Source organism: Hypanus sabinus, chromosome 24, assembly GCF_030144855.1.
Source record: "Hypanus sabinus isolate sHypSab1 chromosome 24, sHypSab1.hap1, whole genome shotgun sequence".
Taxonomy (NCBI): domain Eukaryota; kingdom Metazoa; phylum Chordata; class Chondrichthyes; order Myliobatiformes; family Dasyatidae; genus Hypanus; species Hypanus sabinus.
This window is the reverse complement of record NC_082729.1, coordinates 7,497,470-7,519,443: the sequence shown is the minus strand read 5'-3', so window position 1 is coordinate 7,519,443 and position 21,974 is coordinate 7,497,470. Positions and strand designations below refer to the sequence as shown.

At 44.3% G+C, this 21,974-nt stretch overlaps 1 protein-coding gene across 1 annotated transcript in view; it reads left to right on the top strand.

Moving 5' to 3' along the window:
* si:dkey-34d22.1 (discoidin, CUB and LCCL domain-containing protein 1) overlaps positions 1-21,974 on the top strand; it is a 149,925-nt gene that overhangs the window by 59,990 nt on the left and 67,961 nt on the right. Inside the window, exon 3 of the mRNA XM_059949557.1 lies at positions 188-325. Coding sequence (XP_059805540.1) covers positions 188-325 — 138 coding nt within the window. The remainder of the gene's footprint in view (positions 1-187; positions 326-21,974) is intronic.

The following is a 21,974-nucleotide window of genomic DNA, read 5'->3' as shown; positions in this document are numbered from 1 at the left end:
CCCCCCCCCATCTTTTTATTCTGGCATCTTCCCCCTCCTTCTGAGTCCCAGTGACAGGTCTCGGCCTGAAACGTTGACTGTTTATTCTTCTCCATAAAGGCTGCTTGACCTGCTGAGTGTCCTCCAGCATGTCGTGTGTGTTGTTTTTGATGCTACAGTGCCTGAATGCGTACATTTTTGTTTGCAGGTCCTTACTGTGGAAAAATGAACAGAGAACTGCCAGAAATACAACTACCGTCCAGCTCAGTAATTGTGCAGTTCCAAAGCACCACTCATCGAACTGGAAGAGGATTTCTGCTCTCGTACGCTACAACCGACCACTCAGGTGAGGGCCAGAGCACTTCTTTACCCCTTGGAGGTGAGATGTGAGAGGAAAGTATGCAATAACCTGTAAGATCCTTAGACAATTGACATTCCGAGGTCTTGGGGTGGACGTCCGTAGATACCTGAAGGTGGAAACATTTCTGGACCGGTGATTCCGGTTAATTTATGTGTCACAACGTACATGTTAAAAAATTGATATAACCCTCCACCCACCTTTGTATCAGGCATCTTCCCCCTTCCTGCTCAGTCCTAAAGAAGGGTTTCAACTTGAATTCTCGACTATATTTTCATCTCTATCGATACTGCGTTCCTCTGGCATTCCACGTGTGCTGCTTTGGATTTCCAGCATCTGCAGATCTTCTCAGCGAAATGTGTCATTTGCGGTAAAAAACCAACTCAATCTGAGGATGCTCAGGGGGCAGCCCACAAGTTCCAGCGCCAACATAGCATGCCCGCCACGTTCAGCAGAAGCCAACACCCTGATGCACAGTGGTGTATTCAGACTGAGGAAAAGGAGTTTGCTCACCAGGGTCGGTTGGGCAATAATGTTAGATGCCAAACTGAAATCCAGAAACAGCATTCAGACATAAGTCTCCTTGTTTTCTAGGTGTGTCAGGGCCAGGTGAAGACAGATGCTATGGCATCTGTCTTAGAGCGGTTCTGTCAGTAAGCATATTGTCTAATGTGGCAGGAATGGAGTTTTGATATGTGTTCAAAACACTTCTTGATGATTAGTGTCAGTGCCACCCAGCAGTAGTTATTTAGATCTGAAGGTGTAGAGTTCTTTGGCAATGGGATAGTTTTGAAGCACAAATATTAACACAGAAAGTGCAAGCAATACACCTGCAGAAACAAATAACAGACCAAAAAGGATCATTAAACCTCCTCCGAGACTGATTGAAAGTTGTAAAGTGGGTAAGGGATTGTACTTGTTCATTAAAATTGAAGTTGAAGATCAAAAAAAAAGGAAAAGGGACAGGCTACAGAATGTAGATCTCTTTGTTGGAAAAGATTATTGTTCCTCGCAGGTTTATGAGGACATAGGTGTTATGTTAGTTTTTCTTAAAAGGGGAAAGGTATGTTATGATGTATGCATAATAAAGTACTTCATTTCCCGGTAGGTAATGTGTGCGGTTCATCTGGAACCAAGAACTACAATGGTGAGCAGGTCACACGCACTCTGTGTTGAGCAGGAGTTCAGGAATAAAATGTTCTAACATAAACCCACACCCAAGTTTGTCTGGATGAGTGAAGTGTTCAAGTTGTCCATGAAGACGTCAGTGAGCTGGTGTGCACGCTCCTTGAGTACTTGGTCTGGGATGTTGTCTGGGGGTTGAATCTATGCAGAGTCCTTCTCACACCTGCTGCTGTTATAGAACGTCGCTGTTCACTTGGTAGGGGAATAGCTTTTGTGGTCAGCGTTGTGTTGCATGCCTCAAAGAATGCATACAATTTGTTGAGGGCACTAGAGAGGGAGGCGTCTCTGGTTTGGTGGATGCTGCTTTTTCTTGCGTAGTCAGTAGTATACTTGCTGCCCTGCCACATACACCAGAGGTCACTTTCGGGGAGGTGTTCCTGAACTTTTTGTGCATGGGCAGACTTTACTCTCTTGATGCCTAAGACGAGATCCTGAGAGCTGTTCCCTCTCCAGATGAAGGCAGAGTCATGGGATTTTGGTAGGGAGTGCCTCTGCGTTTAGCCAGGGCTTCTGGTTAGCCTGCAAGATGACCATTTTTGAGGTACTCCACACTTACTGGTATAGCCTGTGACAAGATTTGTGGTAGCCTCCTTGAACGTCTGCCAGCTGGTTCGTTCGAGTGGTCCTGAAGCATAGTGATTGTCTCGTTAGGCCATCCAGTGATGGTCCTCTTGGCTGGTTTCTCCATTTTCAGCAGCAGTCGGTATGCTGGGATTAACATTATAGTGAAGTGGTCAGAGAGGCCAAGATGAGTGCATGGGATAGGCCGTGTCTGTCTGTAGAAACCTGGTCCTCTGTTTGTTCCTCTAGTAGCTACGAGATGTCTTGATAGAATTTGGGTAAAATGTCCTGCAGTTTACCATTATTGAAGTCTCCTGCAATTATGAAGAGACCATCCAGATGCTTGTTTTGTCGAGAGCTGCTTGTAATATAAAGCTCTTGGTGTTCGTACTTGGGGGATGTAGACAGCAGTGATGAACACAGCAGTTGAACACAACTCCCTGAGCGGGTAACGTGGCCGCGATTTAAATTTAAGGTGTTCAGTTGCCCCAGGACAGTAACTGCTATAAGAGAGATGAGTTTGTGCAGCAAGATTTGTTCATGTATGCACAAACTCCACCTCCTTTGGATTTCCTCAAGTTTCTGCCTGCACGGAGCAGAGTAGTCCCATTGAGCTGAGTCGCCAGGTCAGGCATGTGGCTATTTAGCCATGTTTCAGTGAAAATCAGACTGCAGCAGTTTCTCATCTCTTTCTGTGTGCTCATCCTGAGTCTCAGTGAGTCCACGCTTTTGGACATGGAAGAGTGACGGTACCGTCAACCCGGTCAGGTTAGCCTTCAGCCTAACCTAGTGCTGCCCCACCTCTCTAGTTGTTATTCTTCTCAGTGTAGGGTTGTCAATTGCAAGAGGACAAACATTTAAGCTGAGTGGGATGGAATTTAAAGGAGGTGTGCAAGGCAAGTTTGTGTTACTGGGAGTTGTGGGTGCCTGGAATGTATTTCCAGGGGAGGGGGTAGAAGTAGAGTGAGCATGATGGGCCAAATGGCCTGTTCTTGTGCACTACTACTTTGTGTTCTGTATATTCTAGTAGTAAGTCAGCTCTGTGATTGATACCAGAATATAGAGATTATGATGGGTAAGGTTGGGTGGAACTACAACTAGAGGTCATGAGTTAAGGGGGAAAGGTGAAAAATTTAGGGGGAGCATGAGGGGAAACTTCTTCACTCAGAAGTCATGAGAGTGCATGTGAGAATGATCTCAACGTTTAAGAGAAGTTTGGACAGGAACATGGATGGTAGGGGTATGGAGGACTATGGTCAGGTTGCAGGTCAATGGGAGTAGATGGTTTAAATGCTTTTGCATGGACTAGATGGGACCTGTTTCTGTGCTGTACTTCTCTTTGACCCAGACTCCAAGTCTCATCATTGAGAAGAGGGCGTGTCCTGGGTGATGGGGGTCCTTAAAGATGGACACAGCCTTTTTGAGGTATCGTTCCTTGAAGATGTCCTGGATCCTATGGAGGCTAGTGCCCATGCTGGAGACGACAAAGCTTACAACTCTCTGCAGCTTACTTTAATCCTGTGCAGTCACTGCCCCCCCCCCCCCACCATGCCCCTCCATACCAGACGGTGATGCAGCCAGTCAGAATGCTCGCCAGGGTACATCTGTTGAAATTTAAGAGTGCTTTAGGTGACAAACCATTCATTGTAAGTACAAAGAATCAAAGAAAGACCGCGCCCAACAGGATGGATAGGCAGCCTTTGTGCAAAAGACAAACTGTGCAAATACTAAAAGGAAAAACTAATACTAATAATAAATAAATAAGCAATAGATATCAAGAGCATGAAACAGAGTTCTTGAAAGTGAGTCTATAGGTTGTGGGAACAGTTCAGTGTTGGGGTGAGTGAATTTATCCCCTCTGGTTCAGGAGCCTGATGGGTCCCAAACCTGCTGGTGAGGCACCTGAAGTTCCTGTACCTTCTTCCTGATGGCAGCAGTGTCTAGTTAGGACAATCATTATCAATAAAAGTTGAAGGCCTAGCTGGAGACATTTGATGATCAATTTCTTAATTTTTTAAAATATTCCTTGCCAACAATGACAGAACTTCAAAGTTAAAATTGAATTGACTTTATTTCTTACATCCTTCACATATATGAGGAGTAAAAATCTTTATGTTGCATCTCCATCTAAATGAGCCATGTGCAATCATATTAATTCATAATAATTTATAATAAATAGAACAGTCAGTGTAATATAGAGTACACTCAAGTCAGCGTGAGTTCATCAGTCTGATGTCCTGGTGGAAGAAGCTGTCCCAGAGCCTGTTGGTCCTGGTTTTTATGCTGCGGTACCGCTTCCCGGATGGTAGCAGCTGGAATAGATTGTGGTTGGGGTGACTTGGGTCCCTAATGATCCTATGGGCCCTTTTTACACACACGTCCTTGTAAATGTCCTGAATCATGGGAATTTCACAACTACAGATGCACTGGGCTGTCCACACCACTCTCTGCAGAGTGCAAAGGCAGCGTGATTGCATAGTGGTTAGCACGACGGTTTACAGTACGGGCAATCTGAGTTCAATTCCCGCCACTGCCTGTAAGGATTCTCCCCGTGACCGCGTGGGTTTCCTCCAAGTGCTCTGCTTTCCTCCCACAGTCCAAAGATGTACCAGTAGCTAGGTTAATTGCTCATTGTAAATTGTCCTGTGATGAGACTAGGATTGAATTGGGGGATTGCTGGTTGGTGGGTTTGAAGGCCAGAAGGGCCTATTCCCTGCTGTTTCTCAAAAAATTAATTAATTAATGCACCCTAAATTAGATTTCATATCCAGGTTTCATATGATGCGGGAAACTGCTCGGAAACAAAATGGCCGGTTTGAGGATTCAAGGCAGTTTGGATTGCTCTAGAAAAGATTGTGATTTGGAAACTAGTTTTCTCATCCCACACTGATCGCCCCTCTGAGGCGCTTTGCGGTGTCAGATTCTCAATTTATTGGAAACAGCATGGTTGAGAATGAAAGGACAGAGTTTTGCTCTCTGATTCATTCATTCGATGATGAATATAATGTGTGGGTTAGCCTGTCATAAGCTGCAGTGTTTTGGAATACGCGGCTATTTTACTCCTCAGGGAAATCTTTTCCATGGAGAAAAGAAATGGAAAATTCCTCTCAACCTTCCTGTCAGATTGATTACTTCTGTTGCACTCTTTCATAAGCTGCACGGTGCTTTGCACTTACTGAGAATAATTTAACTGTTTAATTGAACAGTGTGTGCTTTACAAGCCTATTTCAGCATTCAAATAGATTTTATTTTCTTCTCTTGACAAGCAGTGCAGAATGGGCCTTTGAAGCCCTTCGAGCAAATTGACCTTGGTAACTGTACAAATGCCACAGAATGTTATTGTTGTTCTCTCTCTGGAGTGTGGTGGTACAATCACAAGTGGAGGGGTGGCATGGTAGCGTAGTGGTTAGCACAACGCTTTACGGTACCAGCGACCCAGGTTCAATTCCTGTCACTGGCTGTAAGGAGTGGCTACATTCTACCCCAAAAAGAGCATGGGTTTCAGATATCCCACTGAATATTCTTGGAATATTGATGTTAATGAACCAGATGTTCAATTCCCTGTAGACCCATGAGTCCTGGCAGCATCATTGTAAATCTCTCGCGCACGTTCCGGTTTAGTGATGTCTGTTTAACAGGGCGACCATAACTCTGTGTGGTCTCACCAATGTCTGGTGCTACTGCCGGACTTGCCGGTGACTCACAGGTCCTGAAGGATAGGCAGGTTTTTTAAATGCAACGGAGTGCAGAGCAAAATGAAATCTTAGTGCAGTCGTACAGGACCTTGGGGAAATCAGTACCAGTTCAGTGGTTTCATTTAACATCAGAGAATGTATACAGTATCCAACCTGAAATTCTTACACTTCACAGACATCCATGGAACAAGAAACCCCAAAGAATGAATGATAGAAACATCAGGTCCCTGAAGACCCCTCCCCATCCCACGCACAAACAGCAGCAAACGCATCAACCCTCCCCCCTTACTGTATTTTAGGAAAAGCATCAGCCCCCCCCACAATGCAAGCAACAGCAAAGCCCCCAAAGAGAGACCATGATATAGAGTCCATCAAAAGCTACTGTCCATTCGGACACTTCGCACTTCGACATCTCAACTATCTCTCTCTCTCTCTCCCTCTCCCTCTCCCTCTCCCTCTCCCTCTCCCCTCTCTCCCTCTCCCCTCTCTCCCTCTCTCCCTCTCTCTCTCTCTCTCCCTCTCCCTCTCCCTCTCCCTCTCCCCTCTCCCCTCTCCCCTCTCTCCCTCTCCCCTCTCTCCCTCTCCCCTCTCTCCCTCTCCCCTCTCTCTCCCCTCTCTCCCTCTCTCCCTCTCTCCCTCTCTCCCTCTCTCCCTCTCTCCCTCTCTCCCTCTCTCCCTCTCTCCCTCTCTCCCTCTCTCCCTCTCTCCCTCTCTCCCTCTCTCCCTCTCCCCCCCCCTTCTACTTTACAAAAGACCACTCGACAATTTTATGGCCAAAAGAGCATCTTTATCTGGGACGGCAAATGATATTTACAATACAGAGGCTTCCAGGTACCTCGTGCGGCATGGGTAGAGGAACTATATACAACACATACCGGGAGTCTCCCCGATTAGTATTAACTTACTTTTAATAATACTCACATTACAACACTCACTAACGAGGGAGAGAGAGGTATCGCTCCTGCCGTAGTGAGGGGGAGACCAACAGCTTGCTGTTTCAATGTTACAGTCTGCAGCGTCACTTTTATTCAAGTTCCCCTGACTTGAGATCAGCAACAAACTCTCTCTCGCCACCAAGAGAGCGAACGCTCAGACACAAAGGCTTTCGACAGCCGGACCCCCCTGCCCTGATGTTCCGATCTCCTGCAGTACCTTGATTGCCAGCACCGGAGAGGCATCGAGTCCACAGTTACTCGTGTACTGTATGTAACTCTTGCCTTGTGAAAGCATGTGTTTGGCATGGCGATAGTGCTCAATGGTTCCATCAAATTATCCCTGGGATAAGAATGTATCCTTTGAGGAGGATCTTCTGATGGCGAGTGATGGCGTGTCGGTCCTTGAGTTTGGGGGGGGGGTGTCTTGGAGAAGTAACACAGAAGATTGTAGCATTGGAACAGTGTGCTGCTAGTCTCCCACTCTCATTATAGGGGCAACTCCTCACCCTCACCATCCCCTCACCCCCTCTCCCTCTCCTTCTCCTCTTACTCCCTCACCCCCTCCCCATCCCTCCTCCCCCTACCCTGCCCCCTCCCCTATCCCACCTCCTCATTTCCCCTGCTCTCCTTGCCCTCCCTCACAACTCTCCCCCTCTCTTCCCTTCTCCCTCCCTTGCCAGCAAGGGAGAGCCTGCTTGAGATATCAAGGTATTGGCTTATGGACTAGTTTTTGACGGATTTCAGATCAAGGTCCCTTTGGAGGTAAGGGGGGAGGTGCGATGCTCTTGCTAGTGCAAGGAAGGAGAGGAGGAGGGGAGGGTTGTGCGTGGGAGGGAGGAGGGGACCTTCGGGGTCCTGATGCTCCTGTCATTCATTCTTGGGGGTAATCTGATTTTGTGGATGTCTGTGAAGAGTGAGAATTTCAGGTTGTTTACTGATTACATTCTCTGATATTAAATGGAACCGTTTGAACATGTGCAGTGGGAACCAACATTCTGCGGATGTCTGAGAATGTGAAAGTGAAGTCGCAAGGCAACCATATTCCTAAAAAAAATGACCTAGCAAGTTCAAGAAGCCAAACAGCTAATGTTTACGTCAATTTTCCATGATTCAGCGTTTATACTAGTCTTAGAAAGCTAAGGCACAGAAATAGACCCTTCATCTCATCCAGTCCTTGCCAAACCATTTAAACTGCCTACTCCCATCTACCTGCAGCTAGGCCAGTGCCCTCCATATCTCTCCCATCCATGTACTTATCCAAACTTCCCTTGAACCTTGAAATCGGGCTCGCACGCACCACTTGCGCTGGCAGCTCGTTCCACTCTCTCACACCCTTGAGTGAAGAAGTTTCACTTCATGTTCCCCTTAAGCTTTTCACCTTTCACCCTTAACCCATGACCTCTAGCTGTAGTCCCACCCAACCTCAGTGGAAAAAGCCTGCTTGCCTTTACCCTATCTATACAACTCATAATTTTGTATACCTCATGAAATCTCCTGTCAATAGTCAAGTCAAGTCACTTTCAAAGTCACTTCAACCATAACTGCTGGTACAGTACATAGTAAAAGTGAGACGTTTTTTCAGGACCATGGTGTTACATGACACAGTACAAAAACTATTCCAGGTTCTTAAGAATATAATGCTTACCTATTCAATCTTTCCTTGTAACTCAGGTCCTCCAGATCCAGCAACATTCTTGTAAATTTTCTCTGTACTCTTTCAACCTTATTTACATCTTTCCTTTAGGTAGGTGACCAGAACTGCACACTATACTCCAAATTAGGCCTCACCAATATCTCATACAAATTCGACATAACATCCCATCTCCTGTACTCAACACTTAAATCTATGAAGGCCAATATGCCAAAAGCTTTCTTTATGACCCTATCTACCTGTTATGCCACTTTCAATGAATTATGGACCTGTATTCCCAGATCCCTTTGCTCTACCACGCTCCTCAGTGCCCTACCGTTCATGTGTAAGACCTACCCTGGTGGGTCCTCCCAAAGCTCAACATCTCACACTTGTCTGCATTAAATTCCATCTGCCATTTTTGAGCCCATTTTTCCAGCTGGTCCAGGTCACACAGCAAGCACCAATAGCCTTCTTCGGTGTCCACTACCCTAATCTCAGTGTCATCCACAAATTTGCTGATCCAGATAACCACGTTATCAAACAAATCGTTGGTTTCGATGACAGACATCAACAGACCCAGCGCCAGACTCTGAAGCACGCCATTAGTCACAGGCCTCCGGTCGGAGAGGCAACCGTCCACTGCCACTCTCTGGCTTCTCCTGCAAAGCCAATGTCTAATCCAATCCAAAAGCAAGAGAAAATCTGCAGGTGCTGGAAATCCGAGCAACACACACAAAATGCTGGAGGAACTCAACAGGCCAGGCATCATCTATGGAAAAAGTACAGTCGATGTTTAGGGCCAAGACCCCTTCAGCAGGACTGGAGAAAAAAAAACTACTTTTTTTTTCTTCTCTTCTTTTTTTTCTGCTGTCCTGCCGAAGAGTCTTGGACAAAAACATCAACTGGACTTTGTTCCATAGATGCTGCCTGGCCTGCTGAGTTCCTCCGGCATTTTGTGCATGTTGTCTAATCCAATTATTGGGGTTTGTTAGTAAATTAGAGAAGATAAGTTGGTTTATTATTGTTACATTAGAATACCAAGATACAATGAAGAATTTGTGTTGCAGTTAAATTCATTACAGGTAGCACAAGGGAAAACAATAACAGAATGCAGAATGAAGTGTTATCATCAGAGCAAGTGCAAACAGATAATAACATACAAGGTTAAAACAAGATAGATTGTGAGCTCAAGAGTCCATCTTATCATATGATAGTCTTGGAAAGGGTAGAAGCTGTCTTAAAGCTTGTTTCTATGTGTTTTCAGGCTTTTGCATCTTCTGCCCAATGGGTGAGAGGAAAAAAGAGAATGTCCAGGGTGGTTTGGAGGGCACATGAATATCAAGAAGCATTTTGAATAACTTGATTATTATAACTGTGAGTGTTTTGGAGATCTATGGTGAGTGCACGGCTTGGCAAATGTTAAGCCCCAGAGAAATGTCGAGATGGGGCCACAACAGTACCCCAGGAGAAATGTCAGTAGTGGGTCCTCCATGGAATCCCAGGAGAAATATTGATAGAAAGATCATTCATGGTATCACAGGACAAATGTCAGTAGACTGTCCCTCCATGGTATGCCAGGACAAATATCGATAGAGGGTCCCTCCGTGGTATCTCAGGACAAATATCGATAGGTTCTCCATGGTATCCCAGGACAAATATCGATAGAAGGTTCTCCATGGTATCCCAGGACAAATATCGATAGAAGGTTCTCCATGGTATCCCAGGACAAATGAACAGAATTCCTTTCACTTTGCCTTATTAATTGCAGTCTTTTATTCCGTCTCAGGCTGTGGACCTCCCAGGAAAAGTGAGCAATTCACGCCCATCCATAATTTTACTTCCTTTCAAGCTCCTGGCAAATCATTGCTTTGCTGAGGGGGGGAGTGGTCAGGATGTGTGCTCCTGAGGTGCTGCCAGCACGTGCCTGATAGAGTGAAAGTGTGTGTGCCTGTGGGGGTACAATTGCTGGGCACATCATGCCTGTTGGATCCTGTTGTTTCTGTGATCCAAGTGTTCCTCAGAAGTCGAGAATGAGGCCTGAAACTTGCTGCTTATGATCGTGTTAATGCGCGTTCCAAAGGCAATGAAGGAGAGGAAGAAAAAGAACAGAGAGAGACAGAAGAAAGAAAAATCTACAATTAGTTGTTGTCTTTTCATACCAGACTTCTGACAGCAGAAATTTCCATTGATAACAGTTAACCAATGAGGTAGCCAGCTTCAAATAATAGGATACCCAACACAGAATGGAAGAGGTTTCCAGAAAAATACAGAGGCAAGTGCAACACAGTTACTGGAAAATATACTCAGCAGTCACTTATACATGCACTCAGTGACCACTTTATTAAGTACCTCCTTTGCCTAACAAAGTGGCTACCAAGTTTACGTTCGTGGCCACCGAGTTTACATTGGTGGCCTCTGCTGCTGCAGCCCATCCGCTTCAAGATTTGACGTGTTGAGTGTTCAGAGGTGCACTTCTGCGCGCCACTGTTGTAACCCATGGTTACTTGGGTTACCGTCAGCTTGAACTGGTCTGGCCATTCTCCTCTGACCTCTCTCTTCAGCAAGGTGTTTTCACCCACAGAACTGCCCCTCACTGGATGCTCTTTCGTTGTTGTTTTTCGCACCACTCTCTGTAAACTCTAGAGACTGTACTGATCAACAGTTTCAGAGATACTCAAGCCACCCCATCTGGCACCAACAATCATTCCACGTGTGTCAAAGTCGCATTCTTTCCCCATTCTGATGTTTGATCTAAACAGCAGCTTGAACCTCTTGACCATGTCTGCATGCTTTTATACATGATTGGTTGATTAGGTATCACATTAACAAACGTGTACCTAACAGAGTGGCCACGGAGTATATATAGGTAATTATATAAAACTGAGAAACAAACACAAGAAAGTTAAACTGCAAAAAAAAAAAAAAAAATTCTACACCCCCAATCCAACAAGCCCTAACCTCCAGAGCGGGGATTCCCAACCTGGGGCCTGTGAACCTCTCAGTTGATGGTCTGAATCCATGGCATAAAAGATCTGGGAACTCGTGATCTAGTGGATATCCTAATGAATTTAAATGCTTCAACAATATTGGTCCACTTCACCACTGCATTGCCAGCTCTTCCTGCAGGGACCCTGGCTGGTGACGCTGGCCATGACTAAGGTGCTCCCTGATCTTCGAGCTGCTGGGCATTTGACCCTGGCTCTGCTTCAGGTTAAATCCGAGAGCCCCCTGTGCAAAACCCGCTGCCTCCCAGAACAAAAATATTTAAACTGAATTGTCACCCTTCGGAAGTTTTTATTTTAAGAACTAGTCCCAAATAGAACAGTACAGCCGCTTTGCCCGTGACGTTTATTATTCACAGATTAGTCTTTCGCGCGTTGATTGTCAGTCGCTATGTGTTGCTTTTCATTAATTCTATGGTATTTCTGTGAATGCCTGCAAGAAAATAAATCTGAGGGTAGTATGTGGCAACATATTCGTATTTTAATAATAAATTTGCTTTGAACTTTGACCTTTTAACCTACTCCAAGATTAATCGAACCGTTCCCTTCATCATAACTTCCAGTTTAAGATGGCGCTGCTGAAGATGGGCAACAGAAGGCAATAAATATGACTAAAGGCATTATTAACAACATTTTTAATGAGGTAAATGTGGTAAACTGTCACCGCAAGCAATGAAGAGGCGAGCGGAGGCGAAGGTGACTGGAAGAATGAGCCATCTGGGTGCGTTGCAAAGTCAGGGCGCAATGTGTTTGAGGTGGTTTCAGAGACGGAGATGGAGTTGGAGTGAGCGACTCAAAGAGGAGTTGAAGTGGAGAAGTGTTGGTGCCCGTCCACCTAAACTGGGTGCGAGGTTGCATCGCGCTAAGCACCGAGCCGATTTTGGGCTGGGCGGCGTCTAGGCCCCGTGCCAGGGCCCAACAGGACATGACCCGGTGTTAGGTTGACTGAGACGCCGGCCCAGATAGACTAGAAAGACGGGGTACCGGGGCCAGAGGCGGGGATCGGGCCAATTCCGTTCACTCTCTCGCGATGTTCACTCCTTACTCCACAGTGCTGAGGCTGTGAGTCTCTCTGAGCTTCGCGGCAGCTTGCCCTGCTATCTGATGAGCCCGAGACCCGGCTTTGGGCCTACTTCGGCTGCTCCAGGGATTCAGGTCTGTGGACTCAGTTTGGTTTGGAGTGCTGTATCTCGGTTGTGTTGTTTACATGTTTTGTGTTTTTCTTTCCTCTTTTCCACTGCGCACTGAGTGTTGGTCTTTTTTTTCCCAATTAGATTCTTTCAGGTTTCTTGCTTTGTGGCTCCCTGTGAGCAGACAGATCTCAAGGTTGTTCAATTTATATATTCTTTGTTAATAAATGTACTTTTACTCTGAATCCTTATTTTTATTCCATCCCTGTACTTAACCTAAAAACCTCTAAAATGTCCCTAATGTATCTGCTTCAAGCAGCCTCCGCTCTGATTTTATTGTTCTGTGTTGTTGTTCGTGTTGTTCCGCTGTGATAGCACTGAAAACGAGTGCTTTCTCTGGGGCCAACAGGGACATGCTGAATCCCTTCACAGTCCTGAGGAATTAGCGGAGTTTGCTGCGCTTTCTTGACCGTGATGTCAATCTGGTTGGATCAGGGACAGGCTAAGGGTGAGATCAGGCTTCGACGAGGTTGCATTTTTGCTCGATTTCTCTCTCTCTGTTCTCGTTTGTTCATTCCTCGTCTGTTAGGGCATGGCAGTTTAGTGAGAATGGCACCAGGGGCCTGTGTTTGGGATGTGGGAAGCCTGGGAGACCTCCAGTCCCCTGGATAAACACATCTGCACCAGTTGCACCAAGCTGTAGTTCCTCAGAGAATGGATTTTTTTTACCGATTTTTTTTTAATGCATTTTCTGCAACACTACAAATAAAAAAACCCAAAACAAAGTAGAAAATTAGTACAGTGCAAGATAAACATACAATAGTAATATAATGTATGTATAATATAATGTATATAATGTAATATAATGTATAATGTAATATAATATAATAGTAATATAAATATGTTCCCCTCAATAAGATAATTGAGAAAGCACCCAAATTGAAGTCATGTAAAGTTAGTATCCTCCCCAAGCCCCACAACAAAAAAACTCCAGACCAACCACAACAAAATGTAGAAAATATAAATCAGGACATTCAAACCCACAAAACTGTAAATACACTTGATAACAGGAGATGATAATGCCTATGACCAAAAAAAAAAGTGCTGAAAGCAAGGGACTGAAAAAAAAACTTAATTAAGAGGAAAATTATGAAAATACTCAATAAAAGTCCCCAGACCTTATGGAACTTTATATCTGAATTAAGAATTGAATAATGGATTTTTTTCAAGGTCTAAACAGGACATGAAATCATTAAGCCATTGCGCATGCGTGGGCGGGGCAACATCTCTCCATGTTGGATTAAGAGAATGGATTAAGGAACTGGAACTGCAGCTTGATGACCCTCGACTCGTACGGGAGAGTGAGGAGGTGATAGACAGCAGCTACCAGGTGGTAGTTACCCCTAGCTTGCAGGAGACAGGTAATAGGGTGACTGTCAGGAGAAGGAAGGGAAATGCACAGTCAGTGCAGAGTGCCCCTGTGGCTGTTCCCCTCAATATAACTTTAGGTACTGTTGAGGGGAATGACCTACCGGGGGAAGCCACAGTGACGGGGTCTCCGGCACTGAGTCTGGTGCTGTGGCTCAGAAGAGCAGAGAGGTGAAGAGGACTGCAGTGTTGATAGGAGATCCGTTAGTCAGAGGAACAGAAATGAGGTTCTACGTGTCTGATAGACACGCACACACACACACACACACACACACACACACACGCATGCACGCACGCACGCACACACACACACACACTCACACACTCACTCACACACTCACTCACACACACACACACACACACACACACACACTCACACGCGCACACACGCACACACGCACACACACACACACACACACACTCACACACTCACACACACACTCACACACTCACACACACACACTCACACACACACACACACACACACTCACACACACACTCACACACACACTCACACACACACACACACACACACACACACACACACACACACACACACACACACACACACACACACACACACACACACACACACAATATTGCCTCCCTGGTGCCAGGATCAGGGATGTCTCCGATTGGGTCCATGGCATTCTCAAGGGTGAGGGTGAGTAGCCAGAAGTAAATTGACACGGGTAGACAAGGTGAGGAGGCCTTGAAGAAAGATTTTAGGGAGCTAGGTAGAATACAGAGAAACGGGTCTTCCAGGGTAGTAATCTCTGGATTGCTGCCTGTGCCACATGCCAGTGAGGATAGAAACAGGATGATTTGGCAGGTAAATGAGTGGCTGAGGAACTGGTGCAGGGGTCAGGTGTTCAGATTTATGGACCATTGGGATCTCTTCTGGGGAAGGTACGACCCTGTACTAAAGAGATGGGTTATACCTGAACCCGAGGGGGTCCGATATCCCTGCGGGCATGTTGGCTAAAGTTGTTTGGGAGGGTTTAAACTAATTTGGCAGAGAGATGGGAAGCAGAGTGATAGAGCTGAAGATGACATAGGTGGTTTACAAACAGAGGCAATGTGTGGTGAGGGGAGGCTGCTGATGGGGCAAAATTGCAGTCAGCAGGGTGAACTTCAACGTAAAAGGCAGACAAGATCGATAAGCGTGAATACAGCACTGAAGGTGTTAAAGTTGAATGAGCATGGTATACAGAATAAGGTGAATGAACTTGCAGTACAGTTACAGATTGGCAAGTATTATGTTGTAGGTATCACTGAATCATGGCTGAGAGAAGATTATAGCTGGGAGCTTAATGCCCAAGAGCACACATTGTATCGAAAGGACAGGCAGAAAGGCTGTTAGGGGGGCTCTGTGGGTGAAAATGAAGTCAAATCATTTAGAAAGAGGTGACATCGGGTTGGGAGGTGTTGGATTATTGCGGATAGAGCTAAGGAACTGCAAGGGTGAAACTTCCCTATTGGGAGTTGTATACAGATACCCAAACAGTAGTAAGGATGTGGTCTACAACGGGAGACAGAAAATGCATGTCAAAAGGGCAATGCTACAATAGTCATGGGGGTTTCAATATGCAGGTAGATTGGGAAAATGGGTTATAGGAGGGGGGTTTCCAGAGTGCCTACGAGATGGCTTTTTAGAGCAGCTCAAGTTTGAGCCCACTTAGAGGATCATTTATTCTGGATTGGATGATGTGCAATGAATGGAATTGATTAGAGAGCTTAAGGTACAAGAATCCTTCCGGGAAAGTGATCCTAATATGATTGAATTCACCCTGGAATTTGAGAAGGAGAAGCTAAAGTCAGATGTATCAGTATTAAAGGGAATTACAGAGGCATGAGAGAGGAATTGGCCAAAATTGATTGGGAAAAAATCTCTGGGAGGAACAATGGCAGAACACCAATGGCTAGAATTTCTAGAAGCAATTTGGAAAGCACAAGGTATATACATCCCAAAGAGGAAGAAGTATTCTCAAGGGAAGATGACACCACCGTGGCTAACAAGAGAAGTCAAAGCCAGCATAAAAGCCAAAGTGATGGCATATAATAGAGCAAGAAACTAATGGGAAGTTATTGGGAAGCTTTTAAAAATCAGCCAAAGGCATCTGTAAAATGTCATTAAGAAGGTAAAGTTGGAATATTGAATTGAATTGAATTCCAGTTTATTGTCATTTAGAAACCACAACTGCAATGCAGTTAAAAAATGAGACAGCGTTCCTCCAGAATGATACCACAAAAGCACATGACCAAACAGACTACACCAGAAAATCCACATAACGTTTGGCAATCCCCAAATCCAGAGTCCGGAGAGGCTGCTGCGTATTAATATCGCGCTACCGTCTTAGCGCATTCCCCGGAAAGGAGCTCCAAACCCACCAGACAAAACAAGTATATGAAATAATAAGAAGAAAGTAAGCTAGCCAATAATATTAAAGAGGATACCAAAAGTTTCCTCAGATACATGAAGTGTAAAGGAGAGATGAGAGTGGATATCAGGCCGCTGGAAAGCAACGCTGAAGAGGTAGTAATGGGGGACAATGAAATAGTGGGCAAACTGAATAAGTATTTTTCACTGTGGAAGACATTATCAGTACGGTAGAAGTTTTAGGATGTTGATGTGTGTGAAGTTACCAATACTCAAGAGAAGGTTCTTGGGAAACTGAAAGGTCTGAAGGTAGATAAATCACTTGGACCAGATGGTTTGCCCCCAGGCTTCTGAAAGTGATGGCTGAAGAGATTGTGGAGGTATTAGTAATGATCTTTCAATAATCTCTAGATTCTGGTATGGTTCCAAAAGTCTGGAAAATTGCAAATATCTTTCCAAGAAGGGAGAGGGACAGAAGAAAGGAAACCATAGGCCAATTAGTCCGACCTCAGTGACTGGGAAGATGTTGGAGTCAATTATTAAGGATGGGGTCTCCGGAAACACGTAATAAAATAGTTTCCTCAAGGGAAAATCTTGCCTGACAGATCTGTTGAAAATCTTTGAAAAATAACAAGTAAGGTAGACAAAGGAGAATCGGTTGATGTGTAAACTTGGATTTTCGGAAGGCCTTTCACAAGGTTCCACACATGAGGCTGCTTAACAGGCGATAAGCCCTTGGTACTGTATTACAGGAAAGATTCTAGCATGGATAAAGCAGTGGCTGACTGGCAGGAGGCAATAAGTGGGAGTAAAGGGAGTCTTTTCCGGTTGGCTGTTGGTGACTAGTGGTGTTCCACAGGGGTCTATTTTGGGACCGATTCTTTTTACGTTAAATGTCAGAGATTTGAATGATGGAACCGATGGCTTTGTTATGAAGTTTGCAGACAATTTAAAGATAGATGGAGGGATAGGTAGTTTTGATGAAGTAGAGAGGCTACAGAGGGATTTAGACAGATTAGGAGAATGGGCAAAGAAATGGCAGATGAAATATAGTGTCGGGAATTGTGTGGTCATGCACTTTGGTAGAAGAAATGAAAGGGTTCATTATTTTCTAAATGGAGAGAAAATACAAAAAAAAATACTGAGGTGCAAAGGGTCTTGGGAGTCCTTGTGCAGGATTCCCTAAAGGTTAATTTGCAGTTGAGTGTGTGGTGAGGAAGGCAAATGTGATGTTAGCATTCATTTCAAGAGGACTAAAATATAAAAGCAAAGGTGTAATGTTGAGGCTTTATAGAACACTGGTGAGGCCCCACTAAGGGTATTGTGTGCAGTTTTGGGGGGGGGGGCACTTATCCCAGAAAGGATGTGCTGAAACTGAAGAGGGTTCAATGGAGGTTCACGAAAATAATTCCAAGAAATAACCACGGAGGTAGTGGGCCGATAATTAGACAATGATTCTTAGTCTATAATTTTGCGATTTGGCCTGGGCTGCATTTTTCGTGAGTCACCGAATCAGTATCATCGCTGCCTGCTGTCCTGACCACACAAACGGACTGATTGGCTCATCAGCCGTCGTTAAGTAAATTACAGATACTGTAAAAATTTTTCCTCCATGTGACTCATTCAAGTCAGACAGCTTAATGTAGCATCCGCGACGTTCTAAATCATACGTCGTTAGTATTTGAAAATTAAGGGTCAAGTGGAAATCCTCTGGGGCAGAACAAGTTTATGTCATAGTTAAAACAACCCTCTTCCTTTTCTGAAAAAAAACGTTCGAGCCTTTGTCCAGTGATTAAGCTGTTGGCATCACTCCATGTGGCCAAAGGCGAAGAGACTTTCAGCAATGGACGTTTTCCCCGAATTTAAGTGAAACAGCTGCAGTTTACTTTGGACTCTTAAGAAAGTAATTAGATGTGAAGCACAGTCGCGCTGAAACCTTTCATGCTGGCCCATGTCAGTGGTACTTCCTTTTCTTTTAAGCTGCTCAATTACAAAGAGGTAAACAGTCAGAATTAATTTACTAATCAAAAGTACGTTGAAAGACAAAGTGCATCGTTTGTGCTAACAACGAACGCAACCGAATTCTGTGCAGGGGCCAGCCCACAAGTGTGGTGGATTCCCTCGAGGTTTCTTGCTCTGTGGCTACCTGTGATCTGGCAAATCTCACAGCTGCATAATTTATAATTATATTTATAATTTATTCATTCCTGATGAAGGGTCTCGGTCCGAAACGTTGGCTACTCTTTTTCTCACGGATGCTGCCTGACCTGCTGAGTTCTTTCAGCGCTGTATATGTATAATTTATTCGGCCGCTGATAATGAATGTACTCGAACGTTCTGGCGCCAACAGTACGCCCACACTCGGCAGAACAGAATGAGCTGCAAAAACAACAACAGCAAAACAAGTCCCCTTCCTCTCTCCCACACACGCACACAGACAGACATCTAGATCCAGGCCTCCAGCTCTAGTGGACTTGTAGACTTGCAGACCACAGGCCTCTGTCTTCCTAAGCACTCATAGACCAAAGCCTTTGATATCGGTCATCGACTTCGGGACTTTGATTCTCATTACTGACCCTGAGATTGGCCAGTGACTGCAGCTTTCCCCCTGCACCACTTACAGGAAATGGTCCAGGATTTATGAATGGCAACTGAATTTCTGCCTGCTGAATCATAAATTGGAGGAGGCGATCTGCACCTTGCAGTCAATGCTGGATCATTGTCGATGCATGTAGCTAGTCCGAGCTCCTGCCTTTTCCCATAACCCTTGTATATCTTTCAAGTGCTGATCCAATTCCCTTAGGGGAACTGCAACTAACTCTGCCCCCAGTTTCCTGTCAGCCAATGCCTTCCAGATGCAACTCACTTGCATTGCAAAGCTGTCAGCTATCTTTGATTCTAAAGCCAGACCCCTGTATTTTTCAGAATCAGAATCAGATTTAATATCACTGGCGTACATTGTGAAATTTGTTAATTTTGTGGCTGCAGCACAATGCAATGCATGATAATAGAGAGAAAAACTGAATTACAGTAAATATATATATTTCACTACTTTTTTTAACAATTATATAAAAGTTAAATAAGCGCAAAATATAGGAAATTAAAAAATAGTGAGGTAGTGTTCGTGGGTTCATTATCCATTCAGAAATCTGATGGCAGAGGGGAAGAAGATATTCCTTAATCGAGTGTGTGCCTTCAGGCCCCTGTACCTCCTTCCTATATTCTAAATCTGGTCATCCAGAGTCCTCTCACCAAGAAGGATATCTTCTCTTGATCTATCCGTCTGGCCTCAAATCACCACCAATGTGCTGGACAAACTCAACGGGTTGAGTGTCAACTGTGGGAGGGTAGACAAAGGAGTTGTTTTTTTCACTATTTCTTGTTTTATCCCCACTAGTTTTGCTCTAACCTCACTATTTTGCTATCTTTTCTTCATTACTTATTTAGTTTTTATACATATTTCCCATGACGGAGCTGACTCATTTTACGAGTTTCTGCAATTTATTTCAGTAAGTTGCAATTCCCTACCCATATACCAGACAGTGATGCAGCCAGTCAGAATGATCTCCACAGTACATTTGTGGAAGTTGTCAAGTGTTTTATTTGACAAAGCAAATCTCCTCAAACTCCTGATGAAATATAGCAGCTGTCTTGCCTTCATTATAATTGCATCAATATGTTGGGCACAGGTTATATCCTCAGAGATGTTAACACCCAAGAACTTGAAATTGCTCACTCTCTCCATTTCTGATCCCTCTATGAGGGTTGGTTTGTGTTCCCTTGTCTTGAAGCCCAACATCAGCTCTTTAGTCTTGCTGACGTTGAATGGAAAGTTGTTGCTGTGACACTACTCACCAACTGGTATATCTCACTCCTGTACGCCCTTTCATCGCCAACTGAAATTCTACCAACAATGGTTGTATCATCAGCAAATTTATAGATGCTGTTTGAGCTATGCCTAGCCACACAGTCATGGGTGTAGAGAGATAGAGCAGTGGGCTAAGAAGACATCCCTGCTAGTGTTGATTATCAACGAGGTGGAGATATTTTTTCCAATTTGCACAGTTTGCAGTCCTCCAGTTAGGAAGTTGATGATCCAGTTGCAGAGGGAGGTACAGAGGCTGGAGTATTATAGAACTGCAAAATTGCCTCATGTTTCTTCAGCTCAATCTCCTGATTAATGAAAGCCCACACACTATACTCCTTCATAACCATCCCATCAAGTTGTGAGGCAACTTGCAATAAGTGGAATTGGATGGGCAGTTGGATCCTTTAGGGGAGTGGACCAGTGACCCAGTGGGTTAAAGTTTGTGGGTGGCTGTGCAGATGAAATCCAGTGAGGGAATGGAGAACCAGGATTGATCAGAAAGAGAGAGAGAAAAGTTTTCCATGAAACTGGACAATCCAGCATTCATTCCATTGGGCTGTAGACTACCTGTGTGGAATATGAAGGGGTATTCCGGTTTGCATTTGGATTGGAAGATTGAAACCAGTACTGCAACACACACAGAAATGAAAATCCTCTGCGGGAGAGAACTTGAAGATTTCTGTAATGTATTGAAGTGACTAGCAGATGAAAAGTGGGAATTGAAATTTCAGATACAAAAGTAGAAGTGCCTCAAAGTTCAACAGATTTATTATCAAAGTCCATGTGTGTCACCATATATATCATCTTTTTGCAGGCATTCACAGTAGAACAAAGAAATACAATAGAATCAATGAAAAGCTACACACAGAAACTGAAAGCCAGTGTGCAAAGGAACACAAACTGTGCAAATACAAAATAATAATATTAATAAATAAGTAATACTGAGAATATGAGTTGCAGAGGCCTTGAAAGTGAATTCATAGGTTGTGGAATCAGTCCAGTGTTGAGGTGTGTGCAGTTTCTACACTGGTTCAGGAGCCTGATGTTTGTAGGATAATAACTGTCCCTGAACCTGGTATTGTTGTACCCAGACCTTCTGTACCTCCTTTCCAAATGCAGCAGTGAGAAGAGAGATTTGGATTGAGAGATTGTAGTCAGTGCAGTAACACACACACACACACACACACACACACACACACGAAAGTCATCTGTGGGAAAGAACTTGGGGATTTCTGTAATACATTCAAGTGGTGACTAGTAGAGGAAAAGAGAGAACTCAGAATTTGGACTTAAACACACAAATTTCTTAAAGTTTCTTAACCCAAACTAAAAACAGCTGTAGGATGAATTCAGTTCACTTTTTCAACTTGTGGGGGTGGGGGGGGTCCATTTTTGTGTTATGTTTGTAACTCCAGAACATAAAAACTAATTAAAAGAAAAACACAGAGCCAGATGATAGCGTTTAGTTTTGTTTTTACTTTAGTGAGGTGAACACATATGTCATGGTGGCATAATGACGTGTGCCATTTACTTACTTTTACATATAACCTGCAATGCATTATGTAAACAATAAAGAACACTTAATCGAACAATATATTTGCAATATTACTCAAATATTACAGAAATATCAAATACACAATCCTGCTTAGCTATAAACTCCAACTCAATATAGAATGCATCTCAACTTATGTACATACTGTACGTGGTGAGGTGAGGGCTTCTGTTGGTCAGACTGGACCATGGATATTGCATCCTAGCTGTCTAGATTTGTAAGCCTGGGAAATACGATATTGAGAGCAAGCAGTTGCCATGTAGCAAGC